At 35.1% G+C, this 14,072-nt stretch overlaps 1 protein-coding gene across 1 annotated transcript; it reads right to left on the bottom strand.

Annotated features, from left to right (window-relative positions):
- On the bottom strand, nt 4,869–13,413 carry LOC105164370. The gene is made up of 10 exons (XM_011083009.2): nt 13,278–13,413; nt 11,918–11,977; nt 11,782–11,821; nt 9,747–9,925; nt 9,619–9,657; nt 9,408–9,494; nt 9,274–9,334; nt 7,384–7,508; nt 5,448–5,539; nt 4,869–5,321 (listed from the first exon to the last, which is right to left on the bottom strand). Exons 1-10 carry the CDS (start codon nt 13,323–13,325, stop codon nt 5,207–5,209), a joined length of 846 nt encoding a protein of 281 aa, XP_011081311.1. The 5' UTR covers nt 13,326–13,413; the 3' UTR covers nt 4,869–5,206.

The raw sequence follows: 14,072 nt of genomic DNA, 5'->3' as shown, positions 1-14,072 counted from the left end.
CGGAATGAGAAAACTAGCTAGACATGCTCATAGAACAACTCATGGAAACCAAAGTAAGAAAATATCATAAAAACATAGAGAAATATAGAGACAAGAATTCAAGATCTGAAATTCTCAAGAGTTCAAAAGTTACTCTTAAAGTAAATTACATCACATATATATAATAACTAGATACCTAATTCTACTAAGATTAAAAGGTAGATTCCTAATTGAACTAAAAGACTAATGAAAATAATATTATTATCCTAGTTAAACTCCTCATTCATCAAAAGGTAGTCCAAGCATCTCCAAATTCTTGCCAGAAATCGAGTTTGAGTCTTGTCCGAATTTTCATTTTGGTTCTTTTCTTCATTCTCCATTCATTTGTCCTAATGCTGCAAAATAATATTTAATTAGGAGCATTTTGATCATAAAATAGGTCAAAATATCACATAAAATAAGCACAAAATGCGATCCTATTAAAGACGGATCTCGGGTCCTTCTCGAAATTGGGGTCAGGTCTCAGATCCACCCAAACCAGCCCCGTTGCCACCCGTAGGTAGAATGCATAAAACCTCCTTGTCTTTTTTGTGAAATTGCAATAAATTTAATTTTATCCCTTAGGGCATCATTGTCATATAAGAATATAATTAAGTGAGAACAAAATGCATTTAAGAATGGAGTAAAGAAAGGGAAAAATCGTATTTGTATAGCATTCCTATAATAACAATAAATTAGAAGGTAATAGAATTGTTATTTTATAGTTCTTTAGTTGATTTCATTAATATAATTGATAATTAGAATATAATGATTAGTAATGAAGTAAAATTATTTTTAAGACAATTTTGCTTTTAAGTATTATTTTTAAAAAAATATTTATTCAAATTTTATTGAATATATTGAATCAATTGTATAACAATAGTATATTCTAAATTGCATACAGAGGGTTATATGCAATTTATGAAACATCTCATATAGTATTATATATATTATTTATTTTTATGTAATAAATATTTTATTGACTCATTAAACCTATAGGTAATATTTTTCTTCCAAAATAAAAAAATTGATCCGAACAACTAAAAGACTAATGTATTTAATCAGTGCATTTATCATTATTTATTTTATACTTAGTGAAAGAATTTTATCGAGTCAATAAAAATAATTAAATATTGAAGTAATATCACTTTTTTCTTACCATGCATATATAAATATTTATACTACATACAAAAAGTACTTACATTTAATAACAATAAAATTAAATATTATTAATACAAGCAATAGAAAGAAAAAAATAAATAGAATACTTTCATTGTCAATATGTTGGGAATAGCTAATACCATGTTGAGGAGAGGAAGGGCTAATCCTATGGGAATAAGTATTCTGAAACTTATAGCATACTAATTATAGATGTAGGAATGGACTTAAGAATGCACATTCTATTCCCACTCTATCACTATATACCAATCATACCTTTAGGGTTGCTTGGTCAGAGTGAAAAATGAGTGTATAAGAAAAGTGAAAATAAAAATAGATGTATAAAAAAGAAGTTGGTGTTTGGTTAGGAAGAATAGTCGGAGGGCGGACTTAGTAGAGAGAAATGGCCAAGAGAGAGATGAGATGAGGCATCCAAGATGGTGAGGAATTGTGTTGTGTGTAGAAGGAATGGTCTAGTCATTCAAAACCTTAGGAAGACAACCATGAGTCTTTTGTTTATGTAATAAAAGGAAACCTTGTCACTAAGGGAGTACCTTCAACGCTTTAACACAGTGGGCTTGGAGGTCCTTCAACGACTTCGGAGGCACAAGTAAGTTCCTTTGCATAAGGATTGCAGGACGAAGACTTCTTTAAGTCTCTAGCCAAGAAGCTCACTCCCAATTTCGACAGTTTCCTAACTCTAGGAGAGAAATGCATCAATATGGATGGGTTTGGGTATTCAAGCGGGGAAGCATGGGCAAGAAGCTCCCATTACTCATGCTTGGCATCTAGCAATACACCATAAGGCCCTATTTCTAGGTGAAAGTGGCGGACCTTTAGACAATGAATACCATACAAGTAAGGCCCTGTCATGAATTATCTCCCCGATTGAGTCCAAGACATGGATAGTGAGCCATAACTTTATTGATTCAATACCATACAAGTAAGGTCCTATCATGAATCATCTCCCGATTGAATCCAAGACATAGATAGTGAATAAAAACCTTGTTGATTCAATACCATACAAGTAAGGCCCTACCATGAATTATATACCATACATGTAAATGTGCGAATTGCCTGAGTGTGGGACCAAAATTGGAAACAGGTCCACTTATGAGACAAAAAATGTAATTTACCCTTATTTTAATTGTATTGACTAACGGAGAGAGCAGCTGCTGTTATCAATTGGACGGAAATCCCTCAATGATCCTCAAATTGAAAAAAAAAACCACATATGAGACTCAATGTGCGAATTGACCTGAGTGTAGGGCCAAAATTAGAAAACAGATCCACTTATGGGACCAAAAATATAATTTACCCAGTCTTAGTCAGGGACGAACCCGACTAGGCTCACGTGTTTGTTTCTTCCTCTCTTCATATCTCAGCAAGATATAGCGAGTTAGCACCCTTGAGTGGAGGTCGCATATCTCGAATCAAATCAAATACCTTCCTAAGTTTTGAAAATTCTATAGAAATGGAAAAAGATAGCCTTGTACTTTCTTTTTTTAAAAAATATCTACTAATGTTATGCTGTAATATTTAAAAAAAAAACTTAAATTCATTTCACTTCCTATTACAGTTTAGGATTAATTTCACTTAGACTCAATTCATCAAATAGATGTGAAGTCCAAAATTTTGAATGGTACTCTTGAAGAAGAAGTGTATGCTGCCACAACTTCGGGAACATGTCATGCAATATAGCTAAGAAGATTGCTAAGTGAACTTTATTTTGCATTAGATGGACCAACTAAAATGGTGGACAACAAATCAACTATTGCTCTTGCTAAGAATCCGGTGTTTCATGATCAAAGCACATATATAGATGCAAGGTTCCATTTTATTCGAGATTGCATTGCTAACAAAGAGATGGAAGTGGAGTACGTCAAAACTCTTGATTAAGTTGCAGATATTTTTTCAAAGGCCCTCAAGAAAGACAGATTCCAACAGCTTAGAGAGATGATTGGAGTTGTAAAGAAGTCAAGTTTACAGGGGGTGTTAAGAATTCAAAAGGATGAACTTGCCTTCTCATTTTCTACAGCCACAGTTTTCAGCAGATTTTTAGACGCGTTTTCAGAAGTCAAACGGTTGTCATTCTTGGTGAATTTTGTATGGAATTAAAACTCTTTGGTCTAGTTTCAGATCAAAGTTTCAAGTGCTGGAAATTTCTGCAGAAAGTTATGACCTTTAGAGACTTTCGGGCCAGAACAGAAAAATGATGTTTAGAATTCTCTTTTTGCATTTACTTTGTGTACGAATCTTATGCTTATTAGTGGACTTTTAGGCTTATAAAAGGGCTTGTAACCTGAAGAAGTTCAAGTGAATAGAGAATCACAATTTAGAGTACAAAAATCCTAAGTTTTCATCGTCTTCCCTTCCTTGCAAAAGTGTTGTTATACATTTTACTCCCCATAACTTCCAATAGGTGTATAGAAATGAGTTCTTGGTGAATATCATGGCAGTTTAAAAATGGAAGCCTTATTTGATCAATGGTACATTTGTGATTAAGACTGATCCAAGGAGTTTGAAATATATACCTGATCAGAATTGCCGAGCTATAGCTACAAGATTGAGTATGAAAGAGGTGCTGAAAATGAGGTAGTTGATGTGCTAAGGAGTGCTACAGAGGCGCAGTGAACTGGAAGAGACATGCATGGGATCAATTTGCTCAAGATGCTATTGCTACCTGCATATTAAGGCCATTTTGTTGTTTTTAATATGAGGTCTATTGAGGTACAAAGGCAGACTATATGTGAGGAGTTTTACTGAATCAATGAGGAAAACTATCCAGTTCATACATACTTCTTATGTTGGTGACACTACAGGGTGCAAACATAACAAAGAATCCAGAGATTTTTTTACGGCCACTAATTGCCGAAAAATGTATGCACTAGTGAGTGCACTAAATATCAAGTAGTATAAAATATCATTCTCACAAGGATTTAATGAAAATAATACTAATTATTAGGACGATCGAGATTTGAGATATGGATTGCCACTACGAAGAGAAATTGATATAAGAAAACGCAGCAAAATCAAGTTGGAGAACATTCAATAATAGTGATGAGATGTTAAGGATGTAGGTCCACCAAATTGATTAAACGAATATCATATTAACAAATAAATCTATCAAAACATTTATATTTGTAAGTCAAGGTCTGTCAGGCGTGTAAGCATGAGAATGTCAAGTCATGGGGGCTGATCCATTACCTATACCAGATCAAGTTCAGACTAATATATCTATGGATATTATTGAGGAGTTGCTTATGTCTAGGGGGAAGGACTCAGTGTAGGTGGTAGTTGGACAGAATGAGCATATCCATTCATTCTAAGAGCTGCTTTGCTTGTCACGGAATATAATGTACTTGCCACTTGTTGTTTTATGAAATTCTTGGAAACCTTAAATTGTTTGGTTGAACTCAACGGAGCAAAGTGCATAATTTCATTGTTGGAGGAAGCAAAGTATGTTAATGCACAGTTGAGTGGGGAAGAATATATTTGTCCACTCGAACGGCAATATAAAGGGGACAAATGATGCGGAAGTAAGAACAGTAATTGATAAGAAAAATTTACAGAATAAAGAGTTGCTCACACAGATGACACAACAGTGCTTGCTCAAAATCGAAAGATAAATCAGTTCCAGGATAATAAAACTGATTGTGAATCCAATCCCTTCTGACAATATGAAAGCTGTGTTGGTGAATAATTTGTAAACGAGCTTGTAATCAATCTATGGTTCTAAGGACATGCCCTAGCCCAAGAGGATGACTGAAAGTAAACCAAGTGGTGTTATCTATATTGGGCAGTAGGAGTGCTATAAATTTCGACTTGGATTACAGGAGGGAGACACTAAATATAGTAATTACACATTCTAATGTTCTTTACATTTCCATCATGATACAGCCTGCATCAATAGAAACCCTGTTATCCATTTCATGGATTCTTTAAAAGTATAATACCAAACGCTACATCTGCTAAATATGGGACACAAGGTGTAACGAGAAAAGAAAACCAAGAAAAAGAATGAGGTTAATCATATGTCCGTCAAGATTAGAGATGACACAACAACAACGTATGCTAGAAAGAAAAAGATTGCTATCTGGAAGAAAAACTTGGGATTGTCCCTCATATTTGGAGATGTAACAGCCCTGTAAAATAGAAACCAAGAAGTCCAAGAAAGAGAAAAGTTAATATAAAGAGGATGATAGATTTAACAGCAACGAAGCTACATGATTCTGCTGATTCCAACATTGATGGTGACTAACAGAGATTACCTAGCGATGCGCTGAGAAAGCCGATGAAAGGGCATGCTCTGGATGAAGACAATACCAGGTCCGGTTAAAACGGCAGTGACCAGATTGTCACCCTGCAACGGAAGAGTGACAGCATTACCACATTAAGAGAGAGAGTGCACATTCGCAAACAATTTCATGTGAGATGGAAAATGGGCTGCTAAACAAATCCAATAAAGTACCGATCATATTGCAACATTTAACAGGGAACACTGGATGATAAGTACGATGAGCTTCTTTGGTTTCGGAAGAAGGAATAAGTTTTGATAGGTAACAAACCAGGATGAGATTAGCAAATGTATAACTATGTATTCCATCATAAAAAGTTCACTCTTGCACAAAGCCACAACTATTAGTAAAAAAAGCAAACTAGAATGAGTCGATAATGACAGCAAAAATTGTAAGACTGTTGGGGAAAATCTAGGACAAATGTTAGGGCCGAACACAAATTGATGTCGATAACATAAAATAACCATAAAATGACAAACTTCAGGCAGCATATCTGAGTATATATAATGTCAACAAGAAAAGTAGGAAGATCACCAAAGACAAGAACAAGATGACCATTTATCAAATAACATGTAACTTTCAAACTCATATCTAACATTAGAGAGCAGATTAAACTAAATCATCAGTTTATAGCTGATGGGACGCAGAAAAATGAAGGCATCGAGAATTAAAATTCATGTCAGGGCATACTTAAAGTCAGAGCACTCACATATACATAAGTAAGAAAACTAATCCAAGAATCGTGTAGCATTCACATGTGCTTTGACCAAACTAGTATTTACATTTCATCTGCCCATAAAGGGATGCGAGAAACTCTCACTGAAAACTCACAGATCTTACTCTAAGAAAAAGGTATAGACAAGATCATGACAACCGTGGGTATTTCTCCATTCTCTTATCACGTAATAGCATCTTACTTTATCAACTTTTTACATCAAAATGCAGCTTTTCCAATTTTCTTGCATGAAAATGTACTGATTCCAGAGATAATAGTGAGTCAATTCGAATACATCTGCATACTGCAGTCTCTCGAATTCCAGCAGACTAAGGTGAAGCATCAGTATAAAGTTCATAAACAGCTGCTATCTTGTTCATTGCCAAACTGGACAGATTTTGCATGATATCTTATTTCACTCCATATAGTATTATTTCATTCAGATTTCCTTTAAGTGTTCCTTTTATTTCAGCAGCTTCTTGGCTATGATCCTAAATTATCAAGCTCAATAAATACTGTTGACATGACACTCAAAACCCTAAAGAAGGGACATAATCTTGTCTACATTATTAATAGAAATTGAACAGTTACAGACATCCAAAACCCAAACAAATGGAGATATATAATCTACGGATTAACAAGAATGGTCAACCACATTCAACATACTCCCTTAAAACCTAAGCTTGTTCTCCTTCGCCATTGCTTCATGGATAATAGAACAGCAAAAAGAAACCGTCAAAATTCTCGACCAATCAGAATCCATCAGGGAAGAGAGCCCCTGAAATGTCAGTCAGATTGAGATTGTAATCGAATAACTTGAATGTAGTAGGAATCTATCATATCCCCGCCTCGCTTTTGTTTTAGTTTCCCTGTTCCCTTGAATAAATAATGCCCCATCCCACTAAAATTTTAACAAAATCATCTAAAATGCTGCTGCATTCAGCAGATCTTCGAATATTTTCTGCCAATCACAGTAGAAGCTCCACAAACTAGTCTAACTATTAGAACACATCCAAGATATCATTCAAAGACAAATTTGCAACTGACACGACCTCATGCAAACTCAGGCCACCAACTTCAACAGAAAGTACAGGAAAAGCGTTTAACGGTTGCATTAATAAATCAAGTATCCAGGCAACAAGAGTTCACATGGAATGAGCATGCGTAAAGGGTAAAGAACAGAGAGATGCTCACCCCAAAGACTACCCTTCTCATAGGAGCATTATACTTGATTTGTATGTTCACTGATGCTGATACTGCAACAATGCTCGACACATCAACTGCGAGTACCTCACCCACCTCAAGATTTTTCTGTACAACTAAGAAGCACCAAAGCCAGCAAAATGAAAACAATATTAGAGCTGGGCAAAATAAAGTGTGATTTGCAATTCTAACAAAGTACAGTTGTTTCTTTCCCCCACCACAACAATATGTACTTGGTCATGACCTTTAAAACCATCAAACTCTTTACATAATATAATACTATATTCTGAATGATTCTTGTATGGACGTTACAAATACTGAAGTTCTCCATCAAAATCTAAGATGATTTATAAACACAACTCCATACACAAGATCACATCGTGCATATTTGTATGAATTTTTGGATATTAGCAACCTGATCCTAGATCAGATTTTACGCATACTCGTCCACCTAATTACAAAATTGACAAATCATGTCCACCTCACTTATCGGTTGTCTGTCGGATAAGCCATAGTAGTCAGTGGCGCACGGCGCACGCACGGCGCGGCGCGCCACTTTTCAAAAGATTGCACAAATAGAAGAATTAATCTATATATTTAAATAATTAGTATTACTTTGATTAGATTAATGTATAAGGAGTTAAATAAGACATATAAAACAACAAATTGAACATAACAAAACTTCATATAATTAAATCATCCCAAAAAGAAAACACTAACAGAACAATTAAAGCACTCAAAGATTAATAAAATCACATCAATTTCAAAGATTCAATCGGCATAATTAGAGCTTGTACTGCTGTACACGCCAAAAATTTACACTTCATAAATTTAGAAAAAAAGTCATACCGTAAATAAACAGTGAACAGCAGTGGCAGATACTATGGAAGAAAGAAAAAGAGAAGAATTGAGAAGAAGATGCGTTGAAAGAGGAAGAAGAGAGAATTGAATAAATAAGAGTCAAGAATGAAAGTTACCCATGCATGCAAAGTTCTTAATCTGTTAAAATTCCTTTTATCTTTAGAAAAATAGGGTTTATTAACTTAATTTTTTTTTTTAATTCACATGCCTGGGCAGCCCAGCCAAAACCCAGGCCGCCCAGGCCCTTTTCTTTCATGGCGCGCACTATGGCGGCGCGATGCCGAAGGCGTAATCGGCGCCATTGACTATTATGGGATAAGCACAATGAAAAGAACACAATATGGCACATATATCTGGTGTGTGTATTCAATAGTTCAGTAACAATAACTATAACAGTATCACACCTCAAATGGATCCGACGCATAAATTTTCTATATCCAAACTTTGGCAAGAAAACTGATAAATGTTACATATATATATGTGTGTATATGTATGTATACTTACCTTGAATATGCAAGTATAAGCATTTTGGTACTCTTTTGATATCATACAGTTAGAATGCGAAACAAGGGCACATTTCTTTTCTAAAAGAGGTTTAGTTGAACAGCAAATCTCCTACTACTAGAAGTAGACAGCATACAAAATGAGATAAAAGTACTCCAAACTCGCAAGAATTCTATCAGACACTATATTCAGAAAACCGTAAATATAAAATTTTGAGTGATTCCAGCTACCTAATATCTAGTCTCCTCCCTTGGCAAGTTCAACTAGATATGCGAAGAGTCTTGGTCTGTCGGAATCCTAAATTGGCGTACAAGTACCTTTAATTTCTACCCTCACCTAACAGCTAAGGAAAAAAGAGAAGATGGAAAAACCAAAGCAAGCATATAACTGCAGCGTGCAAAAATCATATAAATCTTTCTTGCAAGGTCTTTTGGAGAAAGATTCAACCATTTATTACATGGAGCAAGAAAGCAGGCGTACACTGCCTATAACAGCAACTGCAACTTAGAAACATACCAGAACCACCGCCAACTATAAAAGCAAGCCCTTGACCAGATATTTTCTGCCGCAAAAATCCCTGCAACCATGAATAGTTTACGTCAGAGAACGAGCTTAAAGAAACAACACCCAGGAGAGCTTTGCCATCTCACCTCAGCACTGGTAATAACATTTCGTGCCCTCTGATCAACTGTATTATTTACTTTGACATCATTAATTGAGCAAAGAAATGCATCCGGCTACAATATGTATAAGCAGAAGTCATTCTCTAGTCCAGCCAAGGTTAGTAAAACATAAATAGAAGGAGAAGAGGCAAAAGCATTTCCATCCAGTTTCAAGTAATTGTCAATCATTCATCAGTACCTGGCACAACATTTCACCACCAAACAATGCTAGATCAATCTGCATGAGAAATGTAAATAGCAAAATATGTAAGCCTGAAAATAACAATAAATGCTGTAGCAAAACAGTATTCGTGGAAAGTAACAGACCGGGAGTACTCTTGCTAGAGTAGGTGCAGCGATCCCCACAAACCCATCAGTTGAACCAGTATTTTGAAGAACTATGCTAGTAGCATTCTTACCAAGAAGCCACTGCCACACACCTGCTTCATTTTCAGGGACATAAACATTTTCCATTTGTATAGAGCCAGACATGTAGCACATGGAGCCTGTAAGACATCCACATAAAAATGCATAAATAATTATAGACACTAAGCTTTATCTTGAAGCAGTAGTACATCAAGGTACTGTTACTGTTAAATAAAAATTAGTAATAAATCAAAATTCCACCCTATCTTATGCAATAACCAGCAACTTAAAAGGCTTTCATATATTATTAGGCAATCAGTTAATGAGAAAAACTAAGACAATAGAATATTATTAATTCTGAGGTTTTCATGACATTTATTTTTTACAATACAGAAAATTATATTTGATAGCAAACTACTGATTGAGGAATGACATGAAAGGACCACAAAGGCCTGATAAGTATGAATTTATTGAAAGGAGAACGATATACCCCCAACAAAACTAACATACTGAGGGGGCAAGTGTAACCTGCAACGGTGAAGCAAAAGAAATAAAATAAAAATCGAGCAGTCCAACTTTGATGTATCCTACAACAGTCAAGCCTTTCCTCCCTCTCGTCTTCAAATCAATTCTAGTTAGTCCTAACAAATTCCAGAAACGTGGGGTGGAAATACATTGCTCTTGCCAAGGTGACAAAAGATCAAATTCATCCTCTACCAAAAACAGCCCACCTTGATTGAAGGAGAAAAGCAACAGTTGAAGGATAGAATATTGGAGAAAGCATTACAGAAGAACAAGAGAGGAATATGGCCAAAAGTATCTTCAATGTTCTTGTAAAATTGACGTTATGAAGTTATTCAGCGGTTCCTCCCTAAAGTGGTAATTCTATCAAAATCAAATGAAAGGAACTAAACCAAAGACAGAAAATTCACATTATATATCAAGGTTCTTGAGAAGTAGAAACATATCTGCTCTTGTGTTGAGACTAACATGTTGAACCTGGAACAACAATTATTATCTTATGTAAAGCCTAATGTATTTTAGTAATATATTAGCACATTTCAGTAATACATTAATGATTCCAGCCACAAAAACTTTCCAGCTTGTACCATTGTTTCAAAAGTCCTGAGAAAAAGGATTCACTTAAATTCTAAAAGTAATTGATCTAAACCGATTGGTAAGTTGCAGCAGAAGTTTTTTTATAAGATTAGTTCAATTTGGTAACACACAATTAATGCAATGCAATTCCACGGAAAATATAATCATTTCTGCTCAGGTTCAAGAGCTAGTGGACCTGTCCACATAGAAACATCTTTGATATTGACTGAAAAGGTTGTGACTTCTGAGGAAAAAGATATTGAATGAACCAACAGGATGAAGTCATGTTGCCAGAAAAAGCATTCCCCTGGTACTATGGGTGGCAAAATGGTAAAAAACTTGCTGACTAGCACAGTCCCACTCAACAAAAAATGAGTTGGGAGCCAATAATTTACAGATAGACCACGACGTTTCAGGTTAAGTTCTATACAGTCTAACAAATGGACAGGTCAAACGGCTTACTACAATTGGAAAAGAAGTTGATTTCAAACATAATTGGTTGCAAACCCACATCTCAAAATCTACCCAACCCACCCCTACTTAAACCAGCTTGGTTGCCATGACGCACTACCCCACTCTAAGGCGAAACTGGAGGTATATGTTAAAAAATTGTGAAAAATGTGGCCCAAATGGGTTGACCCAAATGACAAGACCCAACTACGCCTGACAATCTGCTACTCCTATGGAAATTCACCAAGTTTTCAGAAAATGCAAGATTCAACTTGTAGTAGCTTTTTACCCACCCTCAACAAAAGGCAAACACTAAAGAGAATCAAAATAAGAAATATTACTTGTTCGTAGAGGAAACACGAAGAACTTAAGCAACCAAAAATTACTATTATCCAGTTTAAGCAAATATATGAATGCTAGTTCTAGAATTAGTTAACTAATTGTGTACCAGGCTTTGCAATAACTTTTTCTTGTGGCTTCAACATTATCTGGAGAGGAGAAAACACAGTGCGAATGCTCATTAGATGAAATATCCAAAATTTCTCTGGAAAAAAGAAAGAGATTATCGCTGATTTGACAAACACCTGAACTATTTGAGCTTCCCCACCCAAGATCTGAAAAGGGGTTACAGCATCTTGTGGGCTCTGAAACATGACATAAACAATGAACATGTTAGCTAGAAATAAAATAAATTGGTCATAGAGGATTAGAAAATGATAATTGAAAATGACTATATGCTCGTCTTTGTTGCACAACAACAATGAGTGGTCTGTCCTAGGGCTAACCCAAGCTCAAGATTTTTGAGTCATCGTTAATCATCTTCTTTATTATCAGTGGCATGTTTAGGCAGGGATATTTCAAAGCTTTTTTAAGAAAAAAGGACATTCAGAAGCCTTTATACAAATTTCTTCTAAAAGGCATGCTTAACTAGTTGATCAATCAAAGAAATCCAATGGTGCATTAGGTTAAGTAATAACTTTTAGTATGCATAATTGGACAATGAAGATGATAACATTTGTTAAGTAGCCTGTATCATAATTCCTATACCACTTATCATTAAGTGGTGACAGGATATCATGGCAAAATATTTATTTGGTTTGACGACTTTATTCAAGCCCTAAAATTAGACCAATGAGCAATAAATAATACAAATCCCCAAATTTAAAAATGTCAGTTTATTAATGTAAATCTCTAATCTTATAAAGAAAGAAATATCCTGGTACAGAACCACTTTTATGAGTCTCCTTCCTTCTCTCTCATCATTTTACTTTTCCATTATGGCTACAAAGGAAATAGTCTACCCAAATATCTGATCTTCATATTGTAAACATAGAAAAACTCATGGACATCCAAACATGCAGAACTTGGAGGTCTACATCAGAGCAAAGTAAGGAATCACCATAGGCAAGTGTTGATCACCGCCAAGCAAGATGCAGAAACAAAACACTCATACGAGCATGAGAAGCTGAGAGTACTGTACTTCCAGCTGTCATAAAAACGGCCAAACTGGTATTTTTTACCATATAACCTAACTTTCAAAATGCCATTCAATTCAAAAACCTACATGAAATTGATCATAGTCTATCCCCACTTTCCCAGTGATCCTGGACGCTCCTAAACACAGCATTATGTAGAACCCACATAAAACAACTCTACCACATAACATAGCAAAAATTTCTAACAAATCTTCATTGCCTTTAGCCTTAACCAAAATTGAACGAGTAAAATTGAATATATATATATATTTCAGTTCCTGTTTCACCACACATTTCTCAGCATCATCGAACGTTATGAAATTATAATCACTGATAAGGAAATTCATGAAACCACCGGTGTAAAACCCTAATTCGAGCGAAAACTTCAGTTCAGATTCGCAAACCCACACAGAGATATACACACAAACACACACAAGAATGTTTTAGACGAATAAGAATGAAAGTTCACCTGGTACACAAAAGGTTGGAAAGGTGTGGAGAAGAAAGGGGCTGCCATTGGAGAGGGATCAGAGCTCAGAATTTGCAGATCAATGAATTAAAATTAATTTCATTTGTTCTTTTTCCATACGTTTTATGCCCCAGGGTTTTTGGCTCTAAATTTTACCATTACAGGATAAAAAGTTGATACCAAATATGTCCTTGACATTTTGGGTAATTTACGTTCGAGTTAAACGCTCTGTGATCTGAATATTTTCCAAAGATGGTGGCAATTCTGTCAATGACGTGTATCGCCGTTAGCGGCATTGGTCTTCAGTTGGCTGGTCAGGGTACAGGTCAGCGAGATAATGACGTGGCAGTATCTTATTGGCTGGGACTTCCGGACAGACGTAGTCCTGGCCTATGCCAGCCTATTTTCTCATGATTTTAATGATTTAAATTAAAATACTCTTATTTTTCTATTTTAACGCAAAGGTCTACAAGTAAGGCCATGTTTGATTTTATTTTTAAATGTGCATTTTCAATTGTATACTATTTTAATAGGGATAATTACACTCCCCTCTCTTGATATTTAATTTAATTACGCATAGATTCCCTATCGTTTGAAAAACTATGTTTAACATTCTTGATGTATGCTTACGTCTAATAAATAAGTCTCTACATTAGTCAAAATTTACCGCTTGCTAATATTAACAAAAAATCAGAAAAAAAATCTATACTAATCCCTGATTAATTTATTGTTAACTTATTATAGGTCAAATAAATATTTTTGTGACCAAATTACCCTCATACTTCTTTACGAGTT

The sequence above is a fragment of the Sesamum indicum genome, linkage group LG6 (assembly GCF_000512975.1).
Source record: "Sesamum indicum cultivar Zhongzhi No. 13 linkage group LG6, S_indicum_v1.0, whole genome shotgun sequence".
NCBI classification, from domain to species: Eukaryota; Viridiplantae; Streptophyta; class Magnoliopsida; order Lamiales; family Pedaliaceae; genus Sesamum; species Sesamum indicum.
Note: the sequence above shows the minus strand (reverse complement) of the source record. Positions and strands in the feature narration are given on the sequence as shown.